This window comes from Coregonus lavaretus (genome assembly GCF_964263955.1).
Source record: "Coregonus lavaretus genome assembly, chromosome: 24".
NCBI classification, from domain to species: Eukaryota; Metazoa; Chordata; class Actinopteri; order Salmoniformes; family Salmonidae; genus Coregonus; species Coregonus lavaretus.
The window spans coordinates 28,693,927-28,718,388 of NC_140011.1; the positions used below are offsets into that span (position 1 = coordinate 28,693,927).

The window sequence follows — 24,462 nt, forward strand, 5'->3', positions numbered from 1 at the left end:
AAACATAAACTCAACACATTTCCTTTCCTATCAAAATGGCTCTTACGTAATACTTTGCGCTAGGTACACTTATTCCTGCCTCTCTAACCCTTTATTTCCTTGCTGTCTATAGATTGTTGCCGTCTCCCTTTACTCCTGTAAACAGACTAGGGGACATACTGCCATCTTGTGTCATGAGAGTGTACTTGCGCTCAAAGGACTGTGCTGCCCGTTATTTCCTGTGGGGATTTCAAGAGTTGTACAGTAGCCTACAGTACATGAGCTGAATAAGTAGAGGCACCATTGAAGAGTATTGACCATTCAGTAATGTTTCTGTATATAATTTACAGTGGAATTGTTTGGAATTGTTTGACTGATTTGGATGCTTAGCCTTAATATTCATATTTATATGGTCTTTCCTACTCAAAGACATTGATATTCTCAGTAACCTTAATACACAGATCACTAGGGCTAAACTTAAACACTGCCAAATCAAATGTTCCTATGAAACATGATCAGTGGCCATGTGATGTGACCATTAAACAAACTGTTATTACCACAGGTGAGGAGAGGAGGGAGGGAACCCATTCTACCTCCTAAGGTCAACAGACAACATTCACTCTCACACTCACAAAAAGCTAGAGGCTGAGCTTTGTTTCGTTTTTTACTTTAATTCTTTGAAATCATTGTTTTTACATCACCATCCATGGGATTTGACACTTTCCATAGAGAGCAAGCATCCTCAAAACCCCACAGCCATCAAGACAAACACCATCACACAGTTACTTTCACAATGGGAGGGGGTTAGGTGGAGGGGGGAGGACAGGGGTGCGGGTGGGATTTTAACAGCATTAGCAACCTCAAACCTAAAGCTCTTCTCTCAATCTGCGTTTCGCTTACATCACATATTAGCGTGGCATAGAATAACATCTAAACTGACAGAGCAAGAAGAAGGATTGTGTGTGTGTGTGTGTGTTTGTGTGTGTGTATTGAGGGGACACGATGGTGGCGCCAGCTGGTTTATAATATCTGAGTCAATGCTTTAGGCATCGTGCTCCACCACAGCTACAGACAGCGCTGGGTGCATGGTACCCACTGGGCACAGTCGTCAATTCAACGTCTATTCCACGTTGGTTCAGCGTAATTTTATTGAAATTATGTAGAAACAACGTTGATTCAATCAGTGTGTGCCCAGTGGGTAGATATATGTGGCCTTGTAGAGGAGCACTGGGTAATTGCTATCATGTGAAGCTTGTGGCTCCCTCTCAATGATGCAATTCAGGGCCCACGAATCATGGGTCAGAAGAAGCATGTGGATCCCACCCAACAAGCCAAAAGCTTATATACAAATGGTGACAGTAAAACCAGGTGAAGTCTGCAACAACAGTTCATTGAAGAAAACGAGTGTGTGTGTGTGTGTGAGAGAGAGAGGAGGGAGATCTATAGTGTGCATGGCTTCCATACAGCTAATCTGCCACGGACACAATGTTATTCTAATAGCACCAGGTCTAGAGGGGTTACTATGGGTAACTTACAATCTGACAAGTGTTGCCATGACAAACAAAAAGTGGGGCCTGGAGGGCCTCGTAGTCAAGGCAACGGGGAAACAATGGAAGAGCCAGAGAGAGAGAAAGAAAGCAAAAGAGAGAGGAAGAGCGGGGTGGAAACAAGCAAAGACATACTTTTAGTCTCAGGAGGACTCATGCACTCCTGGCTGCCAAAATGTATTTGTGCTTCGGCAGCCCCCTCTTTACCCCCTCCCCCAAATCAGAGTGAAAAAAGTCAAGTCTATGGGAATAGAGGGATGAATCATTTTAATTCTGCGTCACCCTCTGTTTGAGAGATATGCATTCCAACACCAAGCAAGCAACTAGGAGACTCATGCTGAAAAGATGCCAATACACCGGCCAGCGTTTTCCATGGGATCGAGAAAAACAACTGGAGAATCAAAGATCTTAAATATTGTTAGTGATCATAGTAAAAATAATAATGACAACAATAATCATGATAATAATATCAAAATCATAAACATGATGACCATAATATCTCAATGAGAATGATACAAAAGAGAGGAGGCAAAGGTAGACTAAAGAGAGTTTTTGCTCAGCCATGTACTCTACACATGTGAGGACGAAGACTTGTCCTAGCCCTAATCTCACATGGCAGATTTTACAGTTTTGTTGGAGTATAAGCACTGGAGTGGCCTGAACCCTGCCACCTGAGTGATTGAACACTAACAAGCAGACCTCCCTCCCATCCCTGTCTCATCTCATTCCCTGTAGGCGGTCACACTGAAGTGTCAAACTTTTAATTTCCCTGCTATGGATTCCTTAAACACAGATACTGTTACTACCCTGAAAGAGACTACCTTTTAAGGGCTTCCTACGAGAACTTAACACGGCCATGAAAACCAAAGGTCCAAACCACAGCACAGTGCTGGAAGGACATACAGACACCACTTGTTCCGTGAGTGCATGCGTGCAACTGTGTGTGTCTGTGTGTGCGTAACAGTGTGAGTGAGTGTTTTGCTTGGTGTTGAGTCATGGAGAGGAAAAGGTGAACACTGCAGAACGGCAACTTTTAGGCCAAGATCTCACCGACATGCGAGTGAAGGAAGAAAAACAGCTGGAGGACTGCTTTGCCTTAATGAAAACCAGACCGTGCAAAATGAGCGAGAGCGAAGGACCATTACTGTCGCTCCAGGTCTGAGCCCAAAGGAGTGGTGCACTGAGACCTGTGTGTGTGTGTTTGCCCCATCCCTCACAACATAACACTGCACACTAGTTAGAAATACATTACTCCATGTCTACTTTCAAGCTCAAATTAATAGTGTTCAGCCTTAGGCCACTAAGTACAGAATGACACTACATAGCAGAAACAAGTACGGTTAAAAACCCTAAAACATTCAAACACTTTCAACATATTAAGCATAGATATTTTTACAGGAGCACTACCAGTGGAATACCAAAGAACAAAATATGGCACCTTTGTATCGGTTAACACTGGCTATTTTACATTTTTATCTTACATCCTTCTCTTACCACAATAAGAATAATAAAAATCAAACTATCAGTACAACTTCTATGGGTTCAGGCACATAAAGAGTTAAAAGGGAAACAGGGAGTGGATGAATAGAAAAGTGGAGGCAGGGAGCAGAAAGACATTCAGTCTTCTAAATGCACTGGTTGGTACTGGAACATTCTAGAACAGTGGGGGGGGGGGGTGCTACCTGCAACACTGTCAATTAAATGGTGTATGAATCTCAAAGATCCCATAACAGTGAGGGGTCACAATACCCTTTAGGCCAGGTATATGGGCAGTGGACACATACTGTACTACAGCTTAGCTGAGTACAAGGAGTGTGGCACCATCTTGCTAAGAGGCTGAATTGAATGAGGCTATGAAAAATTGGGCATTCCCTAGTATTCTGACCAACATCTTCCTTCCTTCCCTGCCACCCGGCTACACTCCTCCCAACATCCTAACTTTGAGTCACATCTCCTCTCATGGACATTTAAGTTCCATGATGGCCTCTCCCTGGGAGACGTAATACAGCGCTCTATTCACCGCCCGCCAACACCTTCTCCTACTCTACTGGACTTTCCCTTTTCACAAGCAGCTTCCAAATATGGACCATGTTTTTTTTATTACATCTAGAACCTAACAAAGCTACTGGTGGGATGACATGAGGTGAGCACCTGTGACAAGTTCCTCTAAGGTTTCAAACACTATAGTGGTTTGGCTTATACTAATCTCATGTATCATTACGTAGCCTGGGGACGAGGATAGCTTACTACCAGCTTGCAGTGATTTTCAAACGATAACAATGGACTGTTTTACAGTCTCATAATCGTTTTTCTTATGGTTACAAGTCAATAAATGGTGTTGATCATAGCCAGTGCTGTACTGATCTTAACAGTATGGAGGAGATGAAAATCACACTAGAGGGCAAAGCTGTATAAAGCTGACAAACCAGAGACAGACAGTGAACATATCAATTGAGGAAAGCATATTAGCTTCTTCATGTTCACTACACAATGTTAGCGCAACTAATCTGATGTGCCCATAGACGGGTTGGCCGACAACGTCACGGAAGTGATATGCACATCAATGTGGCAGGAAGGCGTGCATTGTTATGATTCTGAACGGTCAGATAGCTAGCAAAAATGACAAGAAGCTGCCATGTGGGGAATAGTAGGTGGCTCGTTTCAGCTCGTTGAATCTTGTTATTGATACCATGTCTTGTTTTTGAGGTGTCTATGCTAATATGGCTCAAATTCGCAAGCTAGCTAACCTTACAACTGTAACAATGTATTTGAGAGACAAATGCTCATTGTGCAAATTCATTTATGTTTTCAATAAACATTTGGAGACTAAATATAGTTTACATGTTGTCAACAGTCTAAGCCAACACTGTCTGTTTTGCCCCATAGTTGCACACACGTCGGTTTTGTTACTAAACAACCAACCCGTCTATTATCTTAAGGTAAAGCACAAGTACAACATGCTCCCCTTGTGATTCCATACTTCATTTACCATACATCCAAAATAAAAAAAGAGGGGCCAAATGGACTTCCTCTATGCAAATGTCACAAGCACTGTCTTGACCTTCTGGCCGTGTTAAAACTGCTCAGTCTAGTCTCCCTTCACCCCTCTATTATAACATGAAAATAAAAAACTAAACTAAATGATACATGGCAGGTAGAAAGTACAGTATAAAACACTAAATAATACAGTCATATAAGGAGTGTTGTTTTTTCTATTTTCTTCTTCAAATGAGGCAAATCATTTTTATAGGTGTCTCCTCTAGGGTGGGGTGTTTGGGGGTTGGGGGGAAAGAGTGGGGGAGAGATGTAGGGAACGGGAGAGGGGTTGAGAGATTGAGGAGGGGAGACTTGGTCAGGTACTGTAGCTAGAGGGTTTGGCTCCTGGTGGAATGGCCCCTAGTCCCTGATGCCCCTCCCCTCAAGCCCTCGTTTCCCCTGGTGGCCAATGGGAGTGGTTAACCCAGGTTGGTGATGTTGGCCCTGCCACCAGGTGGCGCCACGATGCGCTGGGTGTTACGTCGAGGAAGGTTGTCATCAACCTGAGCACCTACAAGTACAGAAGAAGAGGAGGATGTCAATATTTACATTTTACATTTTAGTCATTTAGCAGACGCTCTGATCCAGAGCGACTTACAGTTAAGTGAGTGCATACATTTTTTCACTGGATTATGACCTTTTCATTGTTATGAAGAAGTTTATCATCAAAACTATGATAGTGCGCAACTATTATGTGACCCTGCTGGTCATCTATGAAAGTTTGAAGATCTTGAAGAACGATCTGGCCTTAATGGCCATGTACTCTTATAATCTCCACCTGAAACAGCCAGAAGAGGACTGGCCACCCCTCAGAGCCTGGTTCCTCTCTAGGTTTCTTCCTAGGTTCATGCCTTTCTAGAGAGTTTTTCCTATGCACCATGCTTCTACATCTGCATTTGGGATTTGGGGTTTTAGGCTGGGTTTCTGTATAAGCACTTTGTGGCATCTGCTGATGTCAAAAGGGCTTTATAAATACATTTGATTGATTGAGATATAATGACAGATACTGTATCTCTAGTGAATGGATCCATGGATCCACCCCAGTGTTCCTCACCAGATAGGCTGAACCCTGACTGGTGCAGGTTGCGGACAGGCTGGGCGCCGGCTGCTGCCTGTTTGGCTGGAGAGGTCTTGGCAGAAGAGGCAGGAGTCATAGTTTTGGGTGTGAGTGACACCTCACAGACAGGCCCGTCATAGAGACCTCGGGGAACACCCCTCAGCTCAGCCAGCTGGAGAACAGGGAGGAGGCAGAATCAAGAGTCAAGATCAAACAACCTAAACCTACTGATAGTGGAATGCAACATCCAACTTGTTAGCAAACAACCTCATCTTATTATGAAACAACAACTTAAAATAATACAGGGTCACAACAAAAACTGTAACCCACTCCCTTAGATACATCAGTAACACTCAAGCTGGAAATAAAACACAACAACGCACAACACAGCCTAGAATGACACAGTTCCATAACAGTGCCCTACCCTGCTGCGAGCCCTTATCCTCTTGTAGACGTAGTCAGAGAAGGGCTTCCGGCCCACGAAGCGGCCGCACCCCTCGGTGGTGTGGAGGTTCCCCTCCTCCAGGACGATCTTACCCTGGCTGATCACTACCAGGGGCGCGCCACGCACCTCCACACCCTCAAATATGTTGTACTCCACATTCTGGAAGAGCGACAGGGGGAGAAAGGAGGAGAGGCAATGTAGTACAGTAGATAATGTTTTGGATCAGACCAATATTTCCATATATCAATCAGCCTCTTATGATTTGTGTGAGTTGATTGGTGTTTAGCACTAGTGTGGTGGACCTCCCTCCCTCTCCATCCTGTGCCAGTGGAGGAGTTGTTTTATAGTGGGCCAATGTTCAAATCATTAACAGTTCCCTATGTGTTTTTCAATGGTTAGATAAATGGCAATTGAAAACCCTTCTAGAGAGAGCATCATTGATGTGATGGTGAGATTTGAGTCTCTCCAGACAACAGACCATTGATTTAGCCAGGCAGCGAGGAGCAGAGTGTTACAAGGCAGTTACAACAGGGTGTGTGCAGTGGAGAGCAGTGTGACTACCCTCCTAAAAGCTACTGGCTGACTAGGCAATCTGGTGGGCTCCACAGGGCTTAGAAACAGCATGAGGTCACCCGGAGGCTGGACGTCCCCCCTCACATGCACGCACACACCACTCTCTCTGAATGACCAATTTTCTCCATTTACATTAGTCTATTTCCTGACCAAACAGAAAGAAAGAAACCATAGAACACAGAGAGCTAGAGCAATTAGATTACAAAAACACACACACATGCATAAAGACTGGCACATACAGACACATAAACAGTGTGATTTGCCTGCTAACAATCAGAAATGAGATGTTTCAGTCCTCTGGCAGAGTTTGAGGATGACATCACTCCCCTGAGTCAACATAAGGCCCACGCCCTAGTGCTGGGGAACCCAACCAATCACATTTTTTACATTTTAGTCATTTAGCAGACGTTCTTATCCAGAGCAACTTACAGTCGGTTAGTGCATACATATATATATATATATATATTTTTTTTTCATACTGGCCCCCCGTGGGAATCGAACCCACAACCCTGGCGTTGCAAGCGCCATGCTCTACCAACTGAGCTACACGGGGCCCATATGTAGAGAGTCATTTCATATAACTATTACAATTTAACCTATTATGTTCACTTGAATGTTCAAAGACTAACTATTTATTTTGTGGCATTTTCCCAAAGATGAATCTGTAGGGTAATCCCACATGTGGAATACCATATGGCTGGATATACAGTAGATTGTGCCTTTCTGACGGTACAGTATTTGTGCATAGTGAGTGTGTAACTGACTGACCGAGTTGTGGCTCTTGGCTGAGATGATCTTGATGACGTCTGGGTCCCAGAGCACCAGGTCAGCGTCAGAGCCCACAGCGATGCGGCCCTTACGGGGGTACAGGTTGAAGATCTTAGCAGCATTGGTGCTGGTGACCGCCACAAACTGGTTCTCATCCATTTTACCTGTCACCTGGATGGGCCAGGTGAAAACAGAGACCAGGTGGTTAACTTTGTGTTGTTAGGACATGTGAGTGTGTGAGGTTGAAGATCTTAGCAGTGTTGAGACTGGGCAGAGACCAGGCGGTTAACAGAGACCAGGCAGTTAACTTTGTGTTGTTAGGACATGTGAGTGTGTGAGGTTGAAGATCTTAGCAGTGTTGAGACCGGGCAGAGACCAGGCGGTTAACAGAGACCAGGCGGTTAACTTTGTGTTGTTAGGACATGTGAGTGTGTGAGGTTGAAGAGCTTAGCAGTGTTGAGACTGGCCGAAGACCAGGCGGTTAACAGAGACCAAGCGCTTAACTTTGTGTTGTTAGGACATGTGAGTGTATGAGGTAAATATGTATACAAATACACATATTGTACACTACATGTAAAAACATAATGGCGCCGGAGAAGATGGCTGCTGTTTTTACAGTCCTCTAACCAATTATACTATTATGTGTGTTTATTGGCGTTAATTCTAATTTATTCTGTACATAATGATTCTGCCACAGTCTGTTATGACCAAAAAGAGCTTCTGGAGATTTTTTCTTCAACAAGTCGGACGCAAAGGATATCCTACAGACACCCGACAAGGCCCAAATCCCCGTCATTCGCATGAGAAAGAGATGGAGATATCGTGGACGTAGTTCGGGGTGCCTTGTAAGGAGTAAATGGCCTCTTCCATCAATCCTATTAGCCAATGTTCAATCATTTGAAAATAAGGTAGACAACCTAAGATTACGGTTATCCTACCAACGGGACATTACAAACTGTAATATCTTATGTTTCACCGAGTCGTGGCTGAACGACGACATTGATAACATACAGCTGGCGGGATATACGCTACATCGTCAGGATAGAACGGCTGACTCCGGTAAGACAAGGGGTGGCGGTCTGTGAATATTTGTAAACAACAGCTGGTGCAAAAAATCTAATACTAAGGAAGTCTCAAGGTTTTGCTCACCGGAGGTAGAGTATCTCATGATAAGCTGTAGAACACACTATTTACCAAGAGAGTTTTCTTCTATATTTTTCGTAGCTGTCTATATACCACCACAAACCAATGCTGGCACTAAGACTGCACTCAATGAGCTGTATAAGGCCATAAGTAAACAGGAAAACGCTCATCCAGAGGCAGTGCTCCTAGTGGCCGGGGACTTTAATGCAGGGAAACTTAAATCCGTTCTACCTCATTTCTACCAGCATGTTAAATGTGCAACCAGAGGAAAAAAAACTCTAGACCACCTTTACTCCACACACAGAGACGCATACAAAGCTCTCCCTTGCCCTCCATTTGGCAAATCTGACCATAACTCTATCCTCCTGATTCCTGCTTATAAGCAAAAACTAAAGCAGGAAGCACCAGTGACTCGGTTAATAAAAAAGTGGTCAGATGACGCAGATGCTAAGCTACAGGACTGTTTTGCTAGCACAGACTGGAATATGTTCCGGGATTCTTCAGATAGCATTGAGGAGTACGCCACATCAGTCACTGGCTTCATCAATAAGTGCTTCGATGACGTCATCCCCACAGTGACCGTACGTACCCCAACCAGAAGCCATGGATTACAGGCAACATCCGCATTGAGCTAAAGGCTAGAGCTGCCGCTTTCAAGGAGCGGGACTCTAACCCGGACGATTATAAGAAATCCCGCTATGCCCTCCGACGAACCATCAAAACAGGCAAAGAGTCAATACAGGACTAAGATTGAATCGTACTACACCGGCTCTGACGCTCATCGGATGTGGCAGGGCTTAAACTATTACAGACTACAGGGAAGGGAAGCACAGCCGCGAGCTGCCCAGTGACACAAGCCTACAAGACGAGCTAAATCACTTCTATGCTCGCTTCGAGGCAAGCAACACTGAAGCATGCATGAGAGCACCAGCTGTTCCGGATGACTCTGTGAACATGCTCTCCGTAGCCGATGTGAGTAAGACTTTTAAGCAGGTCAACATTCACAAGGCCGCAGGGCCAGACGGATTACCAGGACGTGTACTCCGAGCATGTGCTGACCAACTGGCAAGTGTCTTCACTGACATTTTCAACATGTCCCTGACTGAGTCTGTACTACCAACATGTTTCAAGCAGACCACCATAGTCCCTGTGCCCAAAGACACTAAGATAACCTGCCTAAATGACTACCGACACGTAGCACTTACGTCTGTAGCCATGAAGTGCTTTGAAAGGCTGGTCATGGTTCACATCAACACCATTATCCCAGAAACCCTAGACCCACTCCAGTTTGCATACAGCCCCAACAGATCCACAGATGATGCAATCTCAATTGCACTCCACACTGCCCTTTCCCACCTGGACAAGAGGAACACCTACGTGAGAATGCTATTCATTGACTACAGCTCAGCGTTCAACACCATAGTGCCCTCAAAGCTCATCACTAAGCTAAGGATCCTGGGACTAAACACCTCCCTCTGCAACTGGATCCTGGACTTCATGACGGGCCGCCCCCAGGTGGTAAGGGTAGGTAACAACACATCTGCCACGCTGACCCTCAACACGGGGGCCCCTCAGGGGTGCATGCTCAGTCCCCTCCTGTACTCCCTGTTCACCCATGACTGCATGGCCAGGCACGACTCCAACACCTTCATTAAGTTTGCAGACGACACAACAGTGGTAGGCCTGATCACCGACAACGATGAGACAGCCTATAGGGAGGAGGTCAGAGACCTGGCCGTGTGGTGCCAGGACAACAACCTCTCCCTCAACGTGATCAAGACAAAGGAGATGATTGTGGACTACAGGAAATAAAAGAGGACTGAGCACGCCCCCATTCTCATCGACAGGGCTGTAGTGGAACAGGTTGAGAGCTTCAAGTTCCTTGGTGTCCACATCACCAACGAACTATCATGGTCCAAACACACCAAGACAGTTGTGAAGAGGGCACGACAAAGCCTATTCCCCCTCAGGAGACTGAAAACATTTGGCATGGGTCCTCAGATCCTCAAAAGGTTCTACAGCTGCACCATCGAGAGCATCCTGACTGGTTGCATCACCGCCTGGTATGGCAACTGCTCGGCCTCCGACCGTAAGGCACTACAGAGGGTAGTGCGTACGGCCCAGTACATCACTGGGGCCAAGCTTCCTGTCATCCAGGACCTCTATACCAGGCGGTGTCAGAGGAAGGCCCTCAAAATTGTCAAAGACTCCAGCCACCCTAGTCATAGACTGTTCTCTCTGCTACCGCACGGAAAGCGGTACCGGAGCGCCAAGTCTAGGTCCAAAAGGCTTCTCAACAGCTTCTACCCCCAAGCCATAAGACTCCTGAACAGCTAATCATGGCTACCCGGACAATTTACACTGCCCCCCCACCCCCACCCCGTCCCCCTTTTTTACTCTGCTGCTACTCTGTTTATTATTTATGCATAGTCACTTTAACTCTACCCACATGTACATATTACCTCGACTAGCCGGTGCCCCAGCACATTGACTCTGCACCGGTACCCCCCTGTATATAGCCTCCCTACTGTTATTTTATTTTACTACTGCTCTTTAGTTATTTGCTTAAATTTTTTTTGCTTAACACTTTTTAAAATTATTTTTTACTTTGGTTAAGGGCTTGTAAGTAAGCATTTCACTGTAATGTCTACACCTGTTGTATTCGGCGCATGTGGCAAATAAAATTGGATTTGATTTGATCTACATGTCAGTATGTTCCACTGTAAGTACTGTATGTGAGAATATGTGACTGTATTGAATAGTATATAGTATATAGTATGTATTAATCTCTCACCACACACTTGTCCCAGATGAGGGACATTCTCTCCTCAGTGCCGTTGGTACCCTCAGGGATGAGAGTGAAGTCGTCTTTGCCCACGGCACGCTGGGCAGTGTTGAAGGTGCAGTGGGCACTGCCAGTCACCTGCAGGTCCCCACTGGAGAGGAGGGAACAGGGCAAGAGGTTAGGATGGGAGAGGAGACATTGAGGGGAGCAAACTGAGACTGTGCCACCTGGGGTCAGATTGGGATGATTGTCCTATTTTATTTTGTTACCATGATAACAGTTTACATCATTAACATGGGTATTTGTCCTTATAGTCCAATCCAGTTTATATTTAATTTAACCTTTATTTAACCAGGCAAGTCAATTAAGAACAAATTCTTATTTACAATGACGTCCTGGCAAGACGCAAAAGGCTTTGTGTGGGAACGGGGGCTGGGATTTTAAAAAACAAACAATGTAAGACGAAACGGAAAACCCAGACAGAAGACACGGCTTGGTAGTGTCAAGGCATTGAGTTAGTGCTCTCACCAGGAGAGCAGGGAGCTGAGATAGTCGGGCGTGGTCGGGTCTGGGCTGAGGGGCGGGGATGTGATGAAGGCGGCTGCCTTGGCCCAGTTCTTGCTCCAATAGTGTGAGCCGTCTGTACCCAGGCTGGCAGTGATTGGCTCCCCGTACACCACAGTGCCTGCAAGGCCAATCAGAGACATGATGTGATTACAGATTTAAATGATGATATTGATGTAAACAATATGGTGCCTCTCCCTTCTTTTGGTTCACATATGTGCATCTTCCGTTCATCTTTCTGTATGTTTGTACCCTAGCAAACATCCTAGCAACAGTGTCTCACCCTTCTTCCTGGCCTGAGCGATGACATCAGCAGCACTCTTGCTCATCACCTTGGTGATGTAGAGGGGACAGTTAGTCTGATTGGCTACTGTCACAGAGCGGTTGACAGCCTCCGCCTCCACCTGAAATAGACACCCAGGGTTCAGAGGTCAAGATGACCATGCAAGGACACATTTTGGAAACATAAAGGGAAGATAAAAACAGAAATAGGTAGGAACTCTGAAGTCAAATGCTGATGCATCATACCTCTTCAGGACGGCTCAAGACATGTCCCTCAGGTCCAGTGATTCCCTGCTCCAGAATACGACGCTGCTCCTTATTGGAAGGAACAGGTATATTTTATAATTGTCCAGTGTTAGGTATAGTAAATAGGGTTTTGATAGTCCGGTAAATGGTGTATTGTTAGCCCCAGGTCTTACCTCAGCCACGATGTCTCCGTTCTCAGCATGGACCTGAGCGATGGCCCCCAGATCCCGGATCACACTGAACACCTCATAGACCTACAGGAAATAACCACGCCAGCATCGTCAGACAACCACAGATGGATCATAGAACAGACACACAGACAAACTTGGCATCTAGTCATCGTTTTGTAAAGTTAATTGAGTAAAGTTAATTTCATACAGTATGTAAAACTCATACACTCTCAGATGCATCAGTGGTAAAACCAGTTACTGATGTATGACTGATGTATGAGTCTTGTATGAGTCATCGTCTCCCCAACAGCCAGAAATAAATAAAGAGCTATCATAGTTTTCCTTGGGAGATCTGCACAAATTAGAGTGTAATGCTCTGGCCCGGGCAGCCTCCATGCATTCCTCATACAGGTGCAAAGACCAAAACGGGCTGTTTTCAAAGGAGCCTCGCGTCCAAGATTAATCTGTTTTACCAGAGACAGAGACATGGACTGGTGCATTGTGTCCCTCTGGAGACCCACACAGACAATTAGTGCCTCAGCCTCCTCCAACTCAGCCCACAGCCCTCAGCCAAGAGCAGAGCAGACCATGGGAAGCATCTGGATCTAAGAGCTAGAGTATATGATGTCATACGGTGCAATTTATTAAGCATTCAGTATGATTTTGCCACATACCTTTTAATAGTACAGTTAATGAGGTGCGAAAGAAGGTGAATTCCTTTCATACTATATTCTTAAAGATTATTATAACCGTTAATGTTCTTTGTGATGGTAGCAATCGTTGTGTGTTTCCTGTGAGATAAACAGGGAGCCAACATCAAAAAAGCTACCGTATGATAAAGGAAGTCATACCTGAGAGTCAGTAAGCTGGAAAACATCCTTATAAGCCAGATAGACAAGGAAAGAGTTGACACCTGAGGAAAGAGAGGGCGTGTCAAAGGAAGGTACAGGGAGTGGGAAAGAGAAACAAAGAGAGCGGAAGAGACCAATAACGGTTGTAGAAGAAACAGATTCAGAGGACCAACTAGTCTGAACAAACATACACATTTAAACCAATCTTTGGGAAATGTAACAACCATACAGAAAGAGAAAACATGAACACAACTAATCTTAACCTACTATATGATGTCATATGTACTGGGTGTGGCAATACCGTGGTCCTTGACGAGGGCCTCCATCTCCTCCTGGACTCCCTTGTGCCACTCAGTGATGTCCACATGCAGGGAGTAGTCACAACAGGACTTGCTGTCCGCCCACTCACGCCACTGCTCAAAGGCTGACAGCAAGCTGGCCCCGGGTTCCGGAACCACATGGTCAACTAGTGGACACACACATACAATTATTTAGCAAATTGGTCCAAAAATATTCCTTCTTATTGTTAGGGGTGCTTTCAATTATTATATAAAGTAGCTCAGATTAAATGGCTACGTCTGGGTCTTGCATCATTGTTTTTTCCATCAGGGTGTACTGTACTGCTGTGAGATGTGTGATCCATTTACATAGCTGGATCTGTGGACTCTGCAGTGCTGTCAGCAGGAGTCAGCATTCTGCATGATGGGACAAAGCCATCTAACTCTCCAGGAGTCTGTGTGACTGCTGAGGAGGGGAGAGGACCTTTACTTCAGATGGCATAGTGCTAAGGCATCTAATCTCTATGAATGCTACAGGCAGGCCACGCTATTACTGAGGAATTACGAGGAGAGTGGATAAACAAGTTGCAAAAGGTTTTGAATGTTCTCCCTAGTCCACTTTTCACTACATTCAGCAGCACCTGGTGGCACGCTAGCCTAACACTGTAATAGATGGGTCTTTATAGGTTCAGGACTTGGCGCTGCCATAGATGGAGCTGGCACTGCGCCCTCCCAATCCCTCTCAAGAAGGGGAAGAGAGAGAGGGGGTAGGTGGTAGTGTACATACTGATCATGGTGGTGCCCCCTGCCAGGGCGGCGCGGGTGCCCTGGTAGAAGTCGTCCACTGAGGTCATGCCCCTGTCGGGCATCTGGAAGCGTGTGTGCACATCGATACCCCCTGGCATAACCATGCGCCCATGGGCATCAATGAGCTTCACCCCACCGGGCACTATTAAGTTCTCGCCAATTTGTCTGAAATTCGAGGAAGAGAGATAGAGAGAAGGAACAGAAAGTGAGAGAGAGATAGTTGTAATAGAGTTATCATTATGACTGCATTTACTCTGTATACTACTCTGTAAAACCGAACAACGACCAGTGTTAGGTCTAATGCATTACAAAGATGGTTCAGAGATAGTTAACATCTCGGAGGCAGAGTCTGTGAACCTCAGGAGGTGTCATTGTGAAACTCACTTGATCTGGCCATCCTCCATGTAGATGTCAGCACAGAAGGACTGGTCATCGTTCACGATCTTCGCCCCTTTGATCAGGAGACGATCACTCTAGAAGATAATTTTTAAAAATCATCATTAGTTAATATACACGCGTCCATTTCCTCTTCATTCTCACAGAGTTAACACAGTGAAGTAAGTGGTCTTTCAGGAAAAGCCTTTAACGCCAGACACCAGAATGTAACGCACAAAGAATGGCCTGGGCTTTTATATGGCCATATAAAAATGAGCTTATGAGGGTTAGTATGGTACTGCGGTGATGCCAAATACAAGCCACTTTCTTTACAGGAAGCATCGGCTAACACTGTGCTATTAACATATTACATACAAATATAGGATCTTAATTAGTTTATCCTGTTGCAGGAGAACTTTCCTGTAATGCATGAAATGTAAAACTTGTAGTGTATTTGAGGTTTAAAAAAGCTTCTGAAGTTTGTAATTTCCACATATAAATTTCAGACTTGATAATTCACATTTCCTGTTACTGCAGGATCATATTTTCTAATTAAGATCCTACATCTGTACAGAAATACTACAAATACTAAAGAAAAGCCAAAAGATTTCACCCCTTCCACGTCCCTGCCATCCCATCACCCCCACCATGGCCAAAAGAGACAGACGACTGCCTCTCTGCTATATTGGGCAGTGTCACAACATGTGTCACTGTCACAGCATTATCTGATGTTCTGCCTTGTGCTCTGTTGCGTCACGCTAATATTAGGCTTTGTCCAAGTGAGTTCTGTGTTGATAAGGAACCAAGTGTCCTCCCACAATGTTTATGGTTGCACGAACTGGTTGTGTTGAGCTGGCACAATGTATGACCTAGGCTTGTGTTGTAAGTCTCTCCTTCTCTCTCTCTTTCTCTCTTACACACGCATGCACACACGCACAGAGAGAGAGAGAGACAGAGAGAGACAGAGAGAACAGAAAGCAGAGCTGTAAGAATTCATATTTTAGTTCCATGCAGAGATAGTTTGGAATGGATCAGCACCAGGTCTTGGGTGAAGCTCGATCAACCTTTACAGTATGTGTGTGAGACAGAGTAAGGGACAGAAAGTATGTATAATATAATAATAATATGCCATTTAGCAGATGCTTTTATCCAAAGCGACTTACCGTCACGCGTGCATACATTATTATTATTTTTTTTGTGTATGGGTGGTCCCGGGGATCGAACCCACTACCTTGGCGTTACAAGCGCCGTGCTCTACCAGCTGAGCTACAGAGGACCACATGTGTTTGGGATTGTAATAATAAAGGAGAGCGATAGAGAAACAGAGAGATAGGAGAGAGGGAGCAGGAGTTAAACAGGAACAAAATACAGATATACAGCAGTGGGGGTGGATCGGAGCTGAGCAGCAGCCTGGAATGAAAGCAGAACGACTGCTTTTAAAGAGTCTAAAAGAGAGACTGTGTGAGCAATGCTTCATGCACATCCTAATACAGCAAGGGACAAAGTGAATGCAGAAGCAGAACTACAGTGTGCTTATTACAGACAGCTGAATACAGCATGTCGGGACCGGGAACAAAATCCGGAATATACATCTTCTAATGGATAATTGACTAGGTAGGCTGATACCAACATGGCTCCAAATTAGGTTGAGGAATGCACTGATGAAACAATGACAAGTAGCATAGCCCGCCTGAGGACACGCCCCTCCGGCATCCTCACCCTGACTGGCTGACAGAATAATGGACATAATAAAGGAGCAATCAGGATGCAGACCTGGTAATCAATCATCCACGCCTCTGTCACCAGGCCACTTGTCTCTGTGTGAGAATTAGATAGGGGGGGACCCGACCCCCTGGCACCCCCCTGCGTCGCCCCAGTGGTGGTGGGCTCCCCTCCAAAAGGGGAGTGGCACCATTCTGGTCACGAGGCCTTTAGCATCCTCCACAAACAAAGGCTGCTCTGTTTGAGTTTCAGCAGTGAACGTGTTTCCCTGCTAGAAGCCCTGTCCCCAAGCAGAACTGCTCTCCAAAGGGGCTCACAATGCCCAGCTCAAAATGCATTTGGGCTAAAGAATAGAAAACCCATTTCTGTGACATTGACATCCTTTGGTATATTTTCCCTAATAAAAGTGGTTACTTGTTCCCTGCCAGAAAACAAACATTCTATAAAACACAGACACACACACACACACACACACACACACAGAGAAACCCACTCTCTTTCAAACAATCCCCCAAGGAATGTCTTGTTAGAGATGACTATGTCAGGTCTTGGCACATGCATATAAGCAGTTGTCATTTTTGATGACTCATGACAGGAGTGATGAACCCAGTCTATTCTCACATCTATGTGGAGTAGACTGCTGTGCTGCAGGGCCTGGCAAGACTCCATCCTGTTTTGGCAACTATTCACTGAACAACTGAGTCATGTGTTTGACTATCATTACATCATTTTTTTGTCGTGCCATTAGACATATAAACTGGAGGCCTTTACTGAAATCCATTCATACACACTCATACAAATATGTGTAAGACAGCCATCATGACATAACAACAATAATTCAGGTTTTAGATACTCATACTTTACCAAAAATGGCAAGAAAAGTTACAGGAAAAATGTGGTCCCAAGATAACAACAGTCAAGTGCTTTCAAATGTAATCTACTGTGGAGTATTTCAGTATATAAATGTGCATGCCTATTCTTATTTCATCCTACTTAGCGGTTTCTTGTTTTTAACCCCTGTAGGTCTAAGCCCTTAGATCGCAATATCTATTAAGCTAACATATGGAATTATTTTAAGATGGTCATAAAATGTTTTATTTAGCCATTAGATTTTGAATTGTAGGATCACTGTAGGTATAAAAAAGATATATATTTAAAGAAGCATTTGCAAGTCAGAGTCCCCATTTGCTTGGCCTATGACGGCCATCAGGCATCATGTTGTGGGAGAGCATCTCTTTTTGATTATGCTGGACCTGAGCCAAACATGACAGTGACCTTCCCTGGATAAGAACCAGTTCCAGCCACACACAAACAGGATGTGGACAGTGTTTCAACAAAAAAAATGTATCCATTAAACTTATTCAAATAATATGCCTATGGTTGTTGGTCAATGTTCATTAATCATCTCTGACCAACTAATACAGGCCATAAATATCTGTTAACAAAAATACCCAAATAATAACTTATTCAATTGAGATTAAGCGTAGAAGCAGTTTTCAGAATTTCCCTATGCTCAAAATCAGATCTGAACCAATAACAAGCCCAGCACCAGACTAGAGCCTGGATAGGTTAAAGGTACTGCATATCAGAGAGAGAGACTGAGTGAGGTAGCATTGATCAGTCCTCTTTCCACACTGTGTGGAAGATCAATCCAGTGTATCATGTGATAGAGGGCTTGGATTAAAGACTACACTCAAACATTTGGGGTTCAACAAGGGTTCTTCTAAGATCCTCAAAGTTCTTAGAAGAACCTTCGGATTCTTGGCACTGAAAATTGCCCCCAAAAGGTTCTTCCAAGAACCCCATAGGCGGTGGGGTTTATCGAGGAACCTCCTTAGTTGGGGGTTGTTGCAGGAACCTAACAGCCCAACTGAAACATTTGGATTTTAATTTGAAAGGACAGCAGGTTTATGCACTTAACTGAGAAATGTAAAGATTTCCTCAATTTAAGGTAAGGTTGGTCCCTTATATAATTGATATAGTTTTATGATGATACCATCTATCTTTTCATATTTGTGCAAATCTTTCTAAAACAGAAAATTGACACAATTCAATGGATATCAATAAACAAAGAGGTAAGAATATGTATGCTATAAGAATATGTTGAATGCTAGCTGTATTGGGTGTAGATGACTGAACTGCTCAGTTTTGTGTCTGTATACAGACGAGGAGGCATACAAAGATATGTTAATTGGTATTGGTATGTTATGCAGATCACATGTACCATCCTCCTCCCTTACCTCTTCAATGAGAATCCCATAGGCCTCTACATTATGGACAAGGTATGTGTATGAAAACCATTATCAAAACACTTTTTTTCATTCACACTTTCCCAAAAACCAAAGTATGAATACTGTTGTGTGCATGTTTTGTATAATTACTATTTTTGGGATTCACAGACTTCACCCTCCCTATACCTCTGATGAATATAACAGGAAACCTGTTTGATCACCATGCACTGCAAAATCATTTTGGCTATGGATACAGAGAACATCAACACATTAACATCAACACACCAGAGGATATACAGTGCATTTGGAAAGTATTCAAACCCCTTGACTTCTTCCACATTTTGAGAAGTTACAGCCTAATTCTAAAATGGATTAAATAAAAAATGTTCCTCATCAATCTACACACAATACCCCATAATGACAATCCCAGGTTGCACTGGGGCACCATAAGGCTGAGGTATGCATGCATGCATCTCAGTTACTTTCCTTCCCCTATTTTCCTGTGCCCAGCTGCTGAAGTGGACATAAATACATGCTACCTCAAACTGGAGGGTTTATGAATGGGGATATCCTAGATTATATCTCTCAGCATATAAGGGAAAAAAGCATTCTTGGCAGGTGGCCCTTAGAACTAAGAGTGTGCTTTGTGTAATGTGTGAACACGGAATGCCCCGGGCCACAGTGCATTGCGGGATTACTGTAGGAGAATGGCGGGCTGGAGATGAGCAGTGCCAGGCTGGACTGTCTTTAGTTAGAGAGACTGATCTAACAGGAAGAGGCAGGGTCTTCTGGGTAAAAAGGCATCCACGGCGGCCTATACCATGTACCGCACTGAGTACTGAACTCTTGACCCCAGAGCCTGGGAACCACAGGAAGACCTCTCTCAGTAAAGTATTCATGACATGTCCATCCTGCAGTTAAGTCCATCATCTTTATACAGGAGCCATTTCAGTCCTTCCCTTTAATAAAAAAACATCTAAAAATCTATTTTGTTTCCTTCTTTTCCAACTGTAACTTTGAGTGTGTGTCTGACTGTAAATTAAGATAATCTTATTCATGAGAGAATTGGATGAGTCATCTTTTGAAGGCAGTCCCAGGTGGTGATTTTAGGATGAGATTCATATTTTATGAGGCGTGCCTGAGGTGTGCTGCTCCCCAGTCTGCAGCTGACCACTCCAGCTGGTGACGACAGCCTCGTACTGCAGCCTGCCTGCTGTCCTTTGTTAGCCCTTTGACTTTCCAATCTCTACAACTGTGTGCGTACGTGTGCGTGTGCTTGTGTGTGTGTGTGTGTGTGTGTGGGTAAAAGGACATTAAAATCGAATTATGTCATAATCTAAAAATAATTACTCAATTGGATTAACTTGCAAGACAGAAAGTAGCATACATCCTTTGTGTGTATCTATAGTGATCATTTGTGTTTGGTTATACAGTGAGTTGCTTAGTACATTAGATTCACCCTACTTTTTTCTTACTCTGTCTCTTTCCCTGGTCCAGAGTATACGTTCTATATCAGTTTAGAGTTAGCTTAATCACTGTTTGGGCTACTATGGCTCCTAATCCTCTGATCTAACACTGTAACAGTTAGGCTCTTCGTGGAATCTACTCCAGAACTGGGTGAAGACAGAACCAAGCCCGGAGCAAGAAGATGAGAATGAATGAAAGAGTTTCTCTTTGACTGTGCACACAGCTGATATACAAACGCAAACACATTCATACACATGGTCATCAATCTACCTTGAAACAGTTGATATGACAGTCAATTAGACTCAGTGACGCCCTGGCCACTGGTCCTATGACCAATGGCTATGTTATGATAATGGGTAAATGAATGAAATAAACAAGGATAGTGACGACCTGGATAAGCAGGAGATTGTTGGATTATAAGGGGATTGTGTGGTTCCATAAGCGTGTCTGTGACTGAGGCTGTCTCTAAGAAGACAGAGAGACAGACAGACAACACAGTGTGCTCACTGCTCTCTGCCACAGGGGTGTGGCACACGTACACACACTGCGGCTGCTCCCTTGGCACTGTACTCTCAGTCACCCCTGTTTCTCTGCTGTCTCTCCACTTTGTTCTTTCATCTCTTACTGTCTGAAAGATGGGCCACTTTAGACGTACCTCTTTTCTTTCTCTCTTTCCTTCTGTCATCCTCATGTTGGGCAACGGCTGAGTTTAGCAACAGGAGCTCAGAGAGGGATGAGGACAGGCAGGGAGCATGCTCAGTTGGGGGCCTTGGGGGCCTGAGCACCGCAGCATGACTGTGTGCGTGTGTGTGTGTGTGTGGACATGTTTAACTATACTTGTGGGGACCAGAAGTCCCCACAAGAATAGTAAACAAACAAATATTTGACCAACTGGGGACATGTTGTTAGTCCCCTCAAGATCAAATTCTATTTCTAGGGTTTTAGGGTTAAGGTTAGAATTAGTGTTACAATTAAATTTAGGGTTAGGAGTTAGGGTTAGGGTTAGGAGCTAGGGTTAGGTTTAGGGTTAGGTTTTCGGGTAAGGGTTAGGATTTTGAATGGGACTGAATTGTGTGTCCCCACAAGGTTAGTTATACAAGACTCTGTGTGTGTACGTGTGTGTGTGTGAGAGACTGTGTGAATAGATCATTAGTGAGTTAGGCCTGGCCTGTTCCCTTCACCGGGTAATGCAGTATCCACATAAGCAGGGTGTAGGATATGGCAGGAGTTTAGGGCAAACCTGCTCCAGTTGTGTCAGACTCAGCCAGCCTGACAGCCTGCTGGAGTAACCCATCAAAGTGCTTTCTTTGTCCACACAAAAGCTCATGCACACACAATGAGGAGAGGTGCACTGTACCCCCAAAACCTTAAACTGTTAAAGATCTTTCTTTAGGTCATATTTTAGATGGAAAAGTAGGTTTTATGACATGTAGGCCTACACGTGTTTTATAACGATGTACTCAAGCATCGGTTCATTGCAGTGGGGTGGGGACCCATGAGGGTCAGTAGTTTATTGTGACCATGAGGAGTTCATAGACCAGTGCGGTTTAGAGAGGAAAACCTATAAATGATCCAGTTCAGCGATATAAATATGGAAAGACAGGAGTCTATAGTTATTGTCTCGTTTTTGCCCCTTTCCCTTCATTACTGTGCTGAGAGATGAGGAAGGAAATTGGAGCCACTGCCGCCCCTCTCCCATTCTTCTTCTATTTCCATTATCCTATAGGCCTACCGCTATTCTCTATTCGTCATGATTTCTCCCGGCTCCCGGCGATAATCTGGGGGAGAGACAGTGGGGGAGAGACAGGGCTGCTGCCTCACGCAAAGCCACACAAAATCCGTCAACAATAACGGCCTGCATGCCCTAAACCCCCTTTAAATAAAAAATTTAACCGACATTGCAGCGGATGGGCGGATGCGAGAAAACTATTGCATTTGCTCCACCCGTTGGCTAGCGGTGATAACCGGCCAGACACCGTTCCCTAACAAAGAACATCCGCGTGGAAATGTAATAATGCGCGACCGCGAAACCTCAGCCGTGCACCTGACGGACTTTTACGCGTGAAATTGATTCACGGACAACATGGATTTCAAGGATAGTCTTACAAGAGCCATGTGACATAGCTTATGCAAAAGTAGACAGTCACCCACAGGCTTACATTTTGTCAAATAAAGACAATTGAAATTAGCCCTTGAGATAGATGCTCTGAAAGATCACGTGTGTTGACCCGATTTTATTTATAAGCACCTTATTAAAGGCCTATAACCAAGGGCTCGTGCAGAATGCATTTCACAGCTGATGCAAACAGGTCCTTCACCTCTGAGCTGTAGGTTTACCCGAGAGAGCATTCAACTACAGACCACAAGCCTCATTTCAGCAATGCCACATCTTTGCCTGACTAGTGAATGGCGCATTTTGTAGGTTAGTTAGTTACATGCACAATGTTCATTTTGTTCAATGGAATGAATACATGTTTTCCTAACTCACTGTAATGCGGGGAATGTTCTTCTTGCCCTGATAGCCTTGCCCAGACATCTTCGCTGTTCTGTTCTTGCTGCACTTAGTGGACCGCTATCAATGGAATGGATGTTCAGAATAGTGCGGTTTGCGGCTGGATAAGGCCGGTGTGGAATAGGCAGAGAAAAATAGCAGCAAAAAGTGGGTACAATTCCAAAAGGAGTTGTGCGTCCTAAAGGGGGAGGCCACCACTCGCAGAATCTAGGAAAATAATCGCAGCTCCAGATCACGTCCACTCTTCTGTTCTCCGCCGATGCACCAAACCTTGCCAGACAGACTCAGCCACCGAGGGAGGGAGGGACAGATACTCTGGACTAAGCCCAACGTGCATGCGCAGAGCCCCGCCCTGATCCATTGCGAAGTCAGGCACTATGCCATTTCCAGTACAGTAGTAGGCTCCAGCTAGCTACACCACTACTGCCTGCCCTGAATATAAATTCCACGGCATGTGCACGGTCTAGCTTTTGATTCTCTATGGTATGAGGTCATATTTCCTTGAGTTGTTTTGGTTATGTCATCGTTGAAGAATTTGGCCTAAAAACTTCATCATAACCATACAAAAATCATAGATCAACAATGTAAAGAGCTATACTTTAGGTCTAAATTATATACAAAATTAATAAAAAAAAGTATCAGATTGTGGGAAATTAGTGCGTTAGACTACTCAGGAAATGGAAGGTAAATCAGAGGATATTTGTAAAGAGTAATAAAATATACATTATAGTAAGAGCAGTGGCGGTCAGTGTAGTTTATGATGAGGGAGGACGATTTTTTTTTCTCATGAGCATGGCCTTATTTCTATTACAGCATGTTGGATGACTGTCATTCATATTCCATTCACCCAGATCAATGTAACATCGATAGGTTTAGGCTACTACATGATACTCACATTTTCCCTATACCCATCATGAGGTTGCTACAACCTAGCCTATGAATGAAAGTTTACAACGTAGGTGCACACAGGTCGAGAGAAACATTTCAGATGACAGTCAGTGACACATGGACAGACAGTGACACATTCAGTACCGCCTTGCACACGCTTGCCTGCATCTATCTTATCTAGGGTGTAATCATTAGTCCAAGGGTTGCAAACAAGAGTTTCTATTGGACAAATTCTGGTAAATGTAACCCCGTTTCGTTTGGTTCCATTTAAGAAATGTTTTTCAACAGAATCGGCGGAATGAATACCCCCCTGATCATGCATAAACACAGTTCACTTTCATAGCAGCCTCTATGCACTCTCCTCATCTCACCTTCTCCCTTCATTTGTGGACTTCAATGAACAACACACCAGCTGTATATGACCAGGCGAGAAACACTTTCCAAACCATGTCATAACCACTACACACAGCCTACATCGTTGTCCCCATATTAGCTAAAGTAATGTCCTTGTCAACATAGCTAATAGAACTAATTCATTAGTAAACCCTCTACAATCATGCAGTAACGTTACAGTGTATAGTCAGTAAGCAGTTACACCTGCGGGCCCCGGTGGCAATAAATTAATAAAACCAAAAGCTTACCTTGACTTGGAAGAGTTACAGTGTTGTGTTGGTTAGTCATAGCCAGCTAGCTAACATAGCATCCCTCTGTTTGAGCTGGGTGTTTGAGTAACTAA

At 44.4% G+C, this 24,462-nt stretch overlaps 1 protein-coding gene across 1 annotated transcript; it reads right to left on the reverse strand.

Annotated features, from left to right (window-relative positions):
* Positions 1 to 651: 651 nt before the first annotated feature.
* On the reverse strand, positions 652 to 23,090 carry LOC311100075 (dihydropyrimidinase-related protein 2). The gene is made up of 14 exons (XM_084140816.1): positions 22,815 to 23,090; positions 14,916 to 15,004; positions 14,512 to 14,696; positions 13,748 to 13,912; positions 13,447 to 13,508; positions 12,599 to 12,679; positions 12,426 to 12,494; positions 12,181 to 12,301; positions 11,862 to 12,018; positions 11,343 to 11,484; positions 7,406 to 7,576; positions 6,044 to 6,223; positions 5,617 to 5,791; positions 652 to 5,073 (listed from the first exon to the last, which is right to left on the reverse strand). Exons 1-14 carry the CDS (start codon positions 22,860 to 22,862, stop codon positions 4,982 to 4,984), a joined length of 1,737 nt encoding a protein of 578 aa, XP_083996942.1. The 5' UTR covers positions 22,863 to 23,090; the 3' UTR covers positions 652 to 4,981.
* Between the last annotated feature and the right edge of the window lie 1,372 nt (positions 23,091 to 24,462).

Coding starts and splice junctions, on each gene's coding strand:
- LOC311100075 (XM_084140816.1), bottom strand. CDS start 22,862: ATGTCTGGGCAAGGCTATCAGGGCAAGAAGAACATTCCCCGCATTACA. Junction 13,913..14,511: donor AGGGGGCACCACCATGATCA/GTATGTACACTA, acceptor TGTGTCCACTAG/TTGACCATGTGGTTCCGGAA. Junction 6,224..7,405: donor CAGCCAAGAGCCACAACTCG/GTCAGTCAGTTA, acceptor TCGCTCTTCCAG/AATGTGGAGTACAACATATT.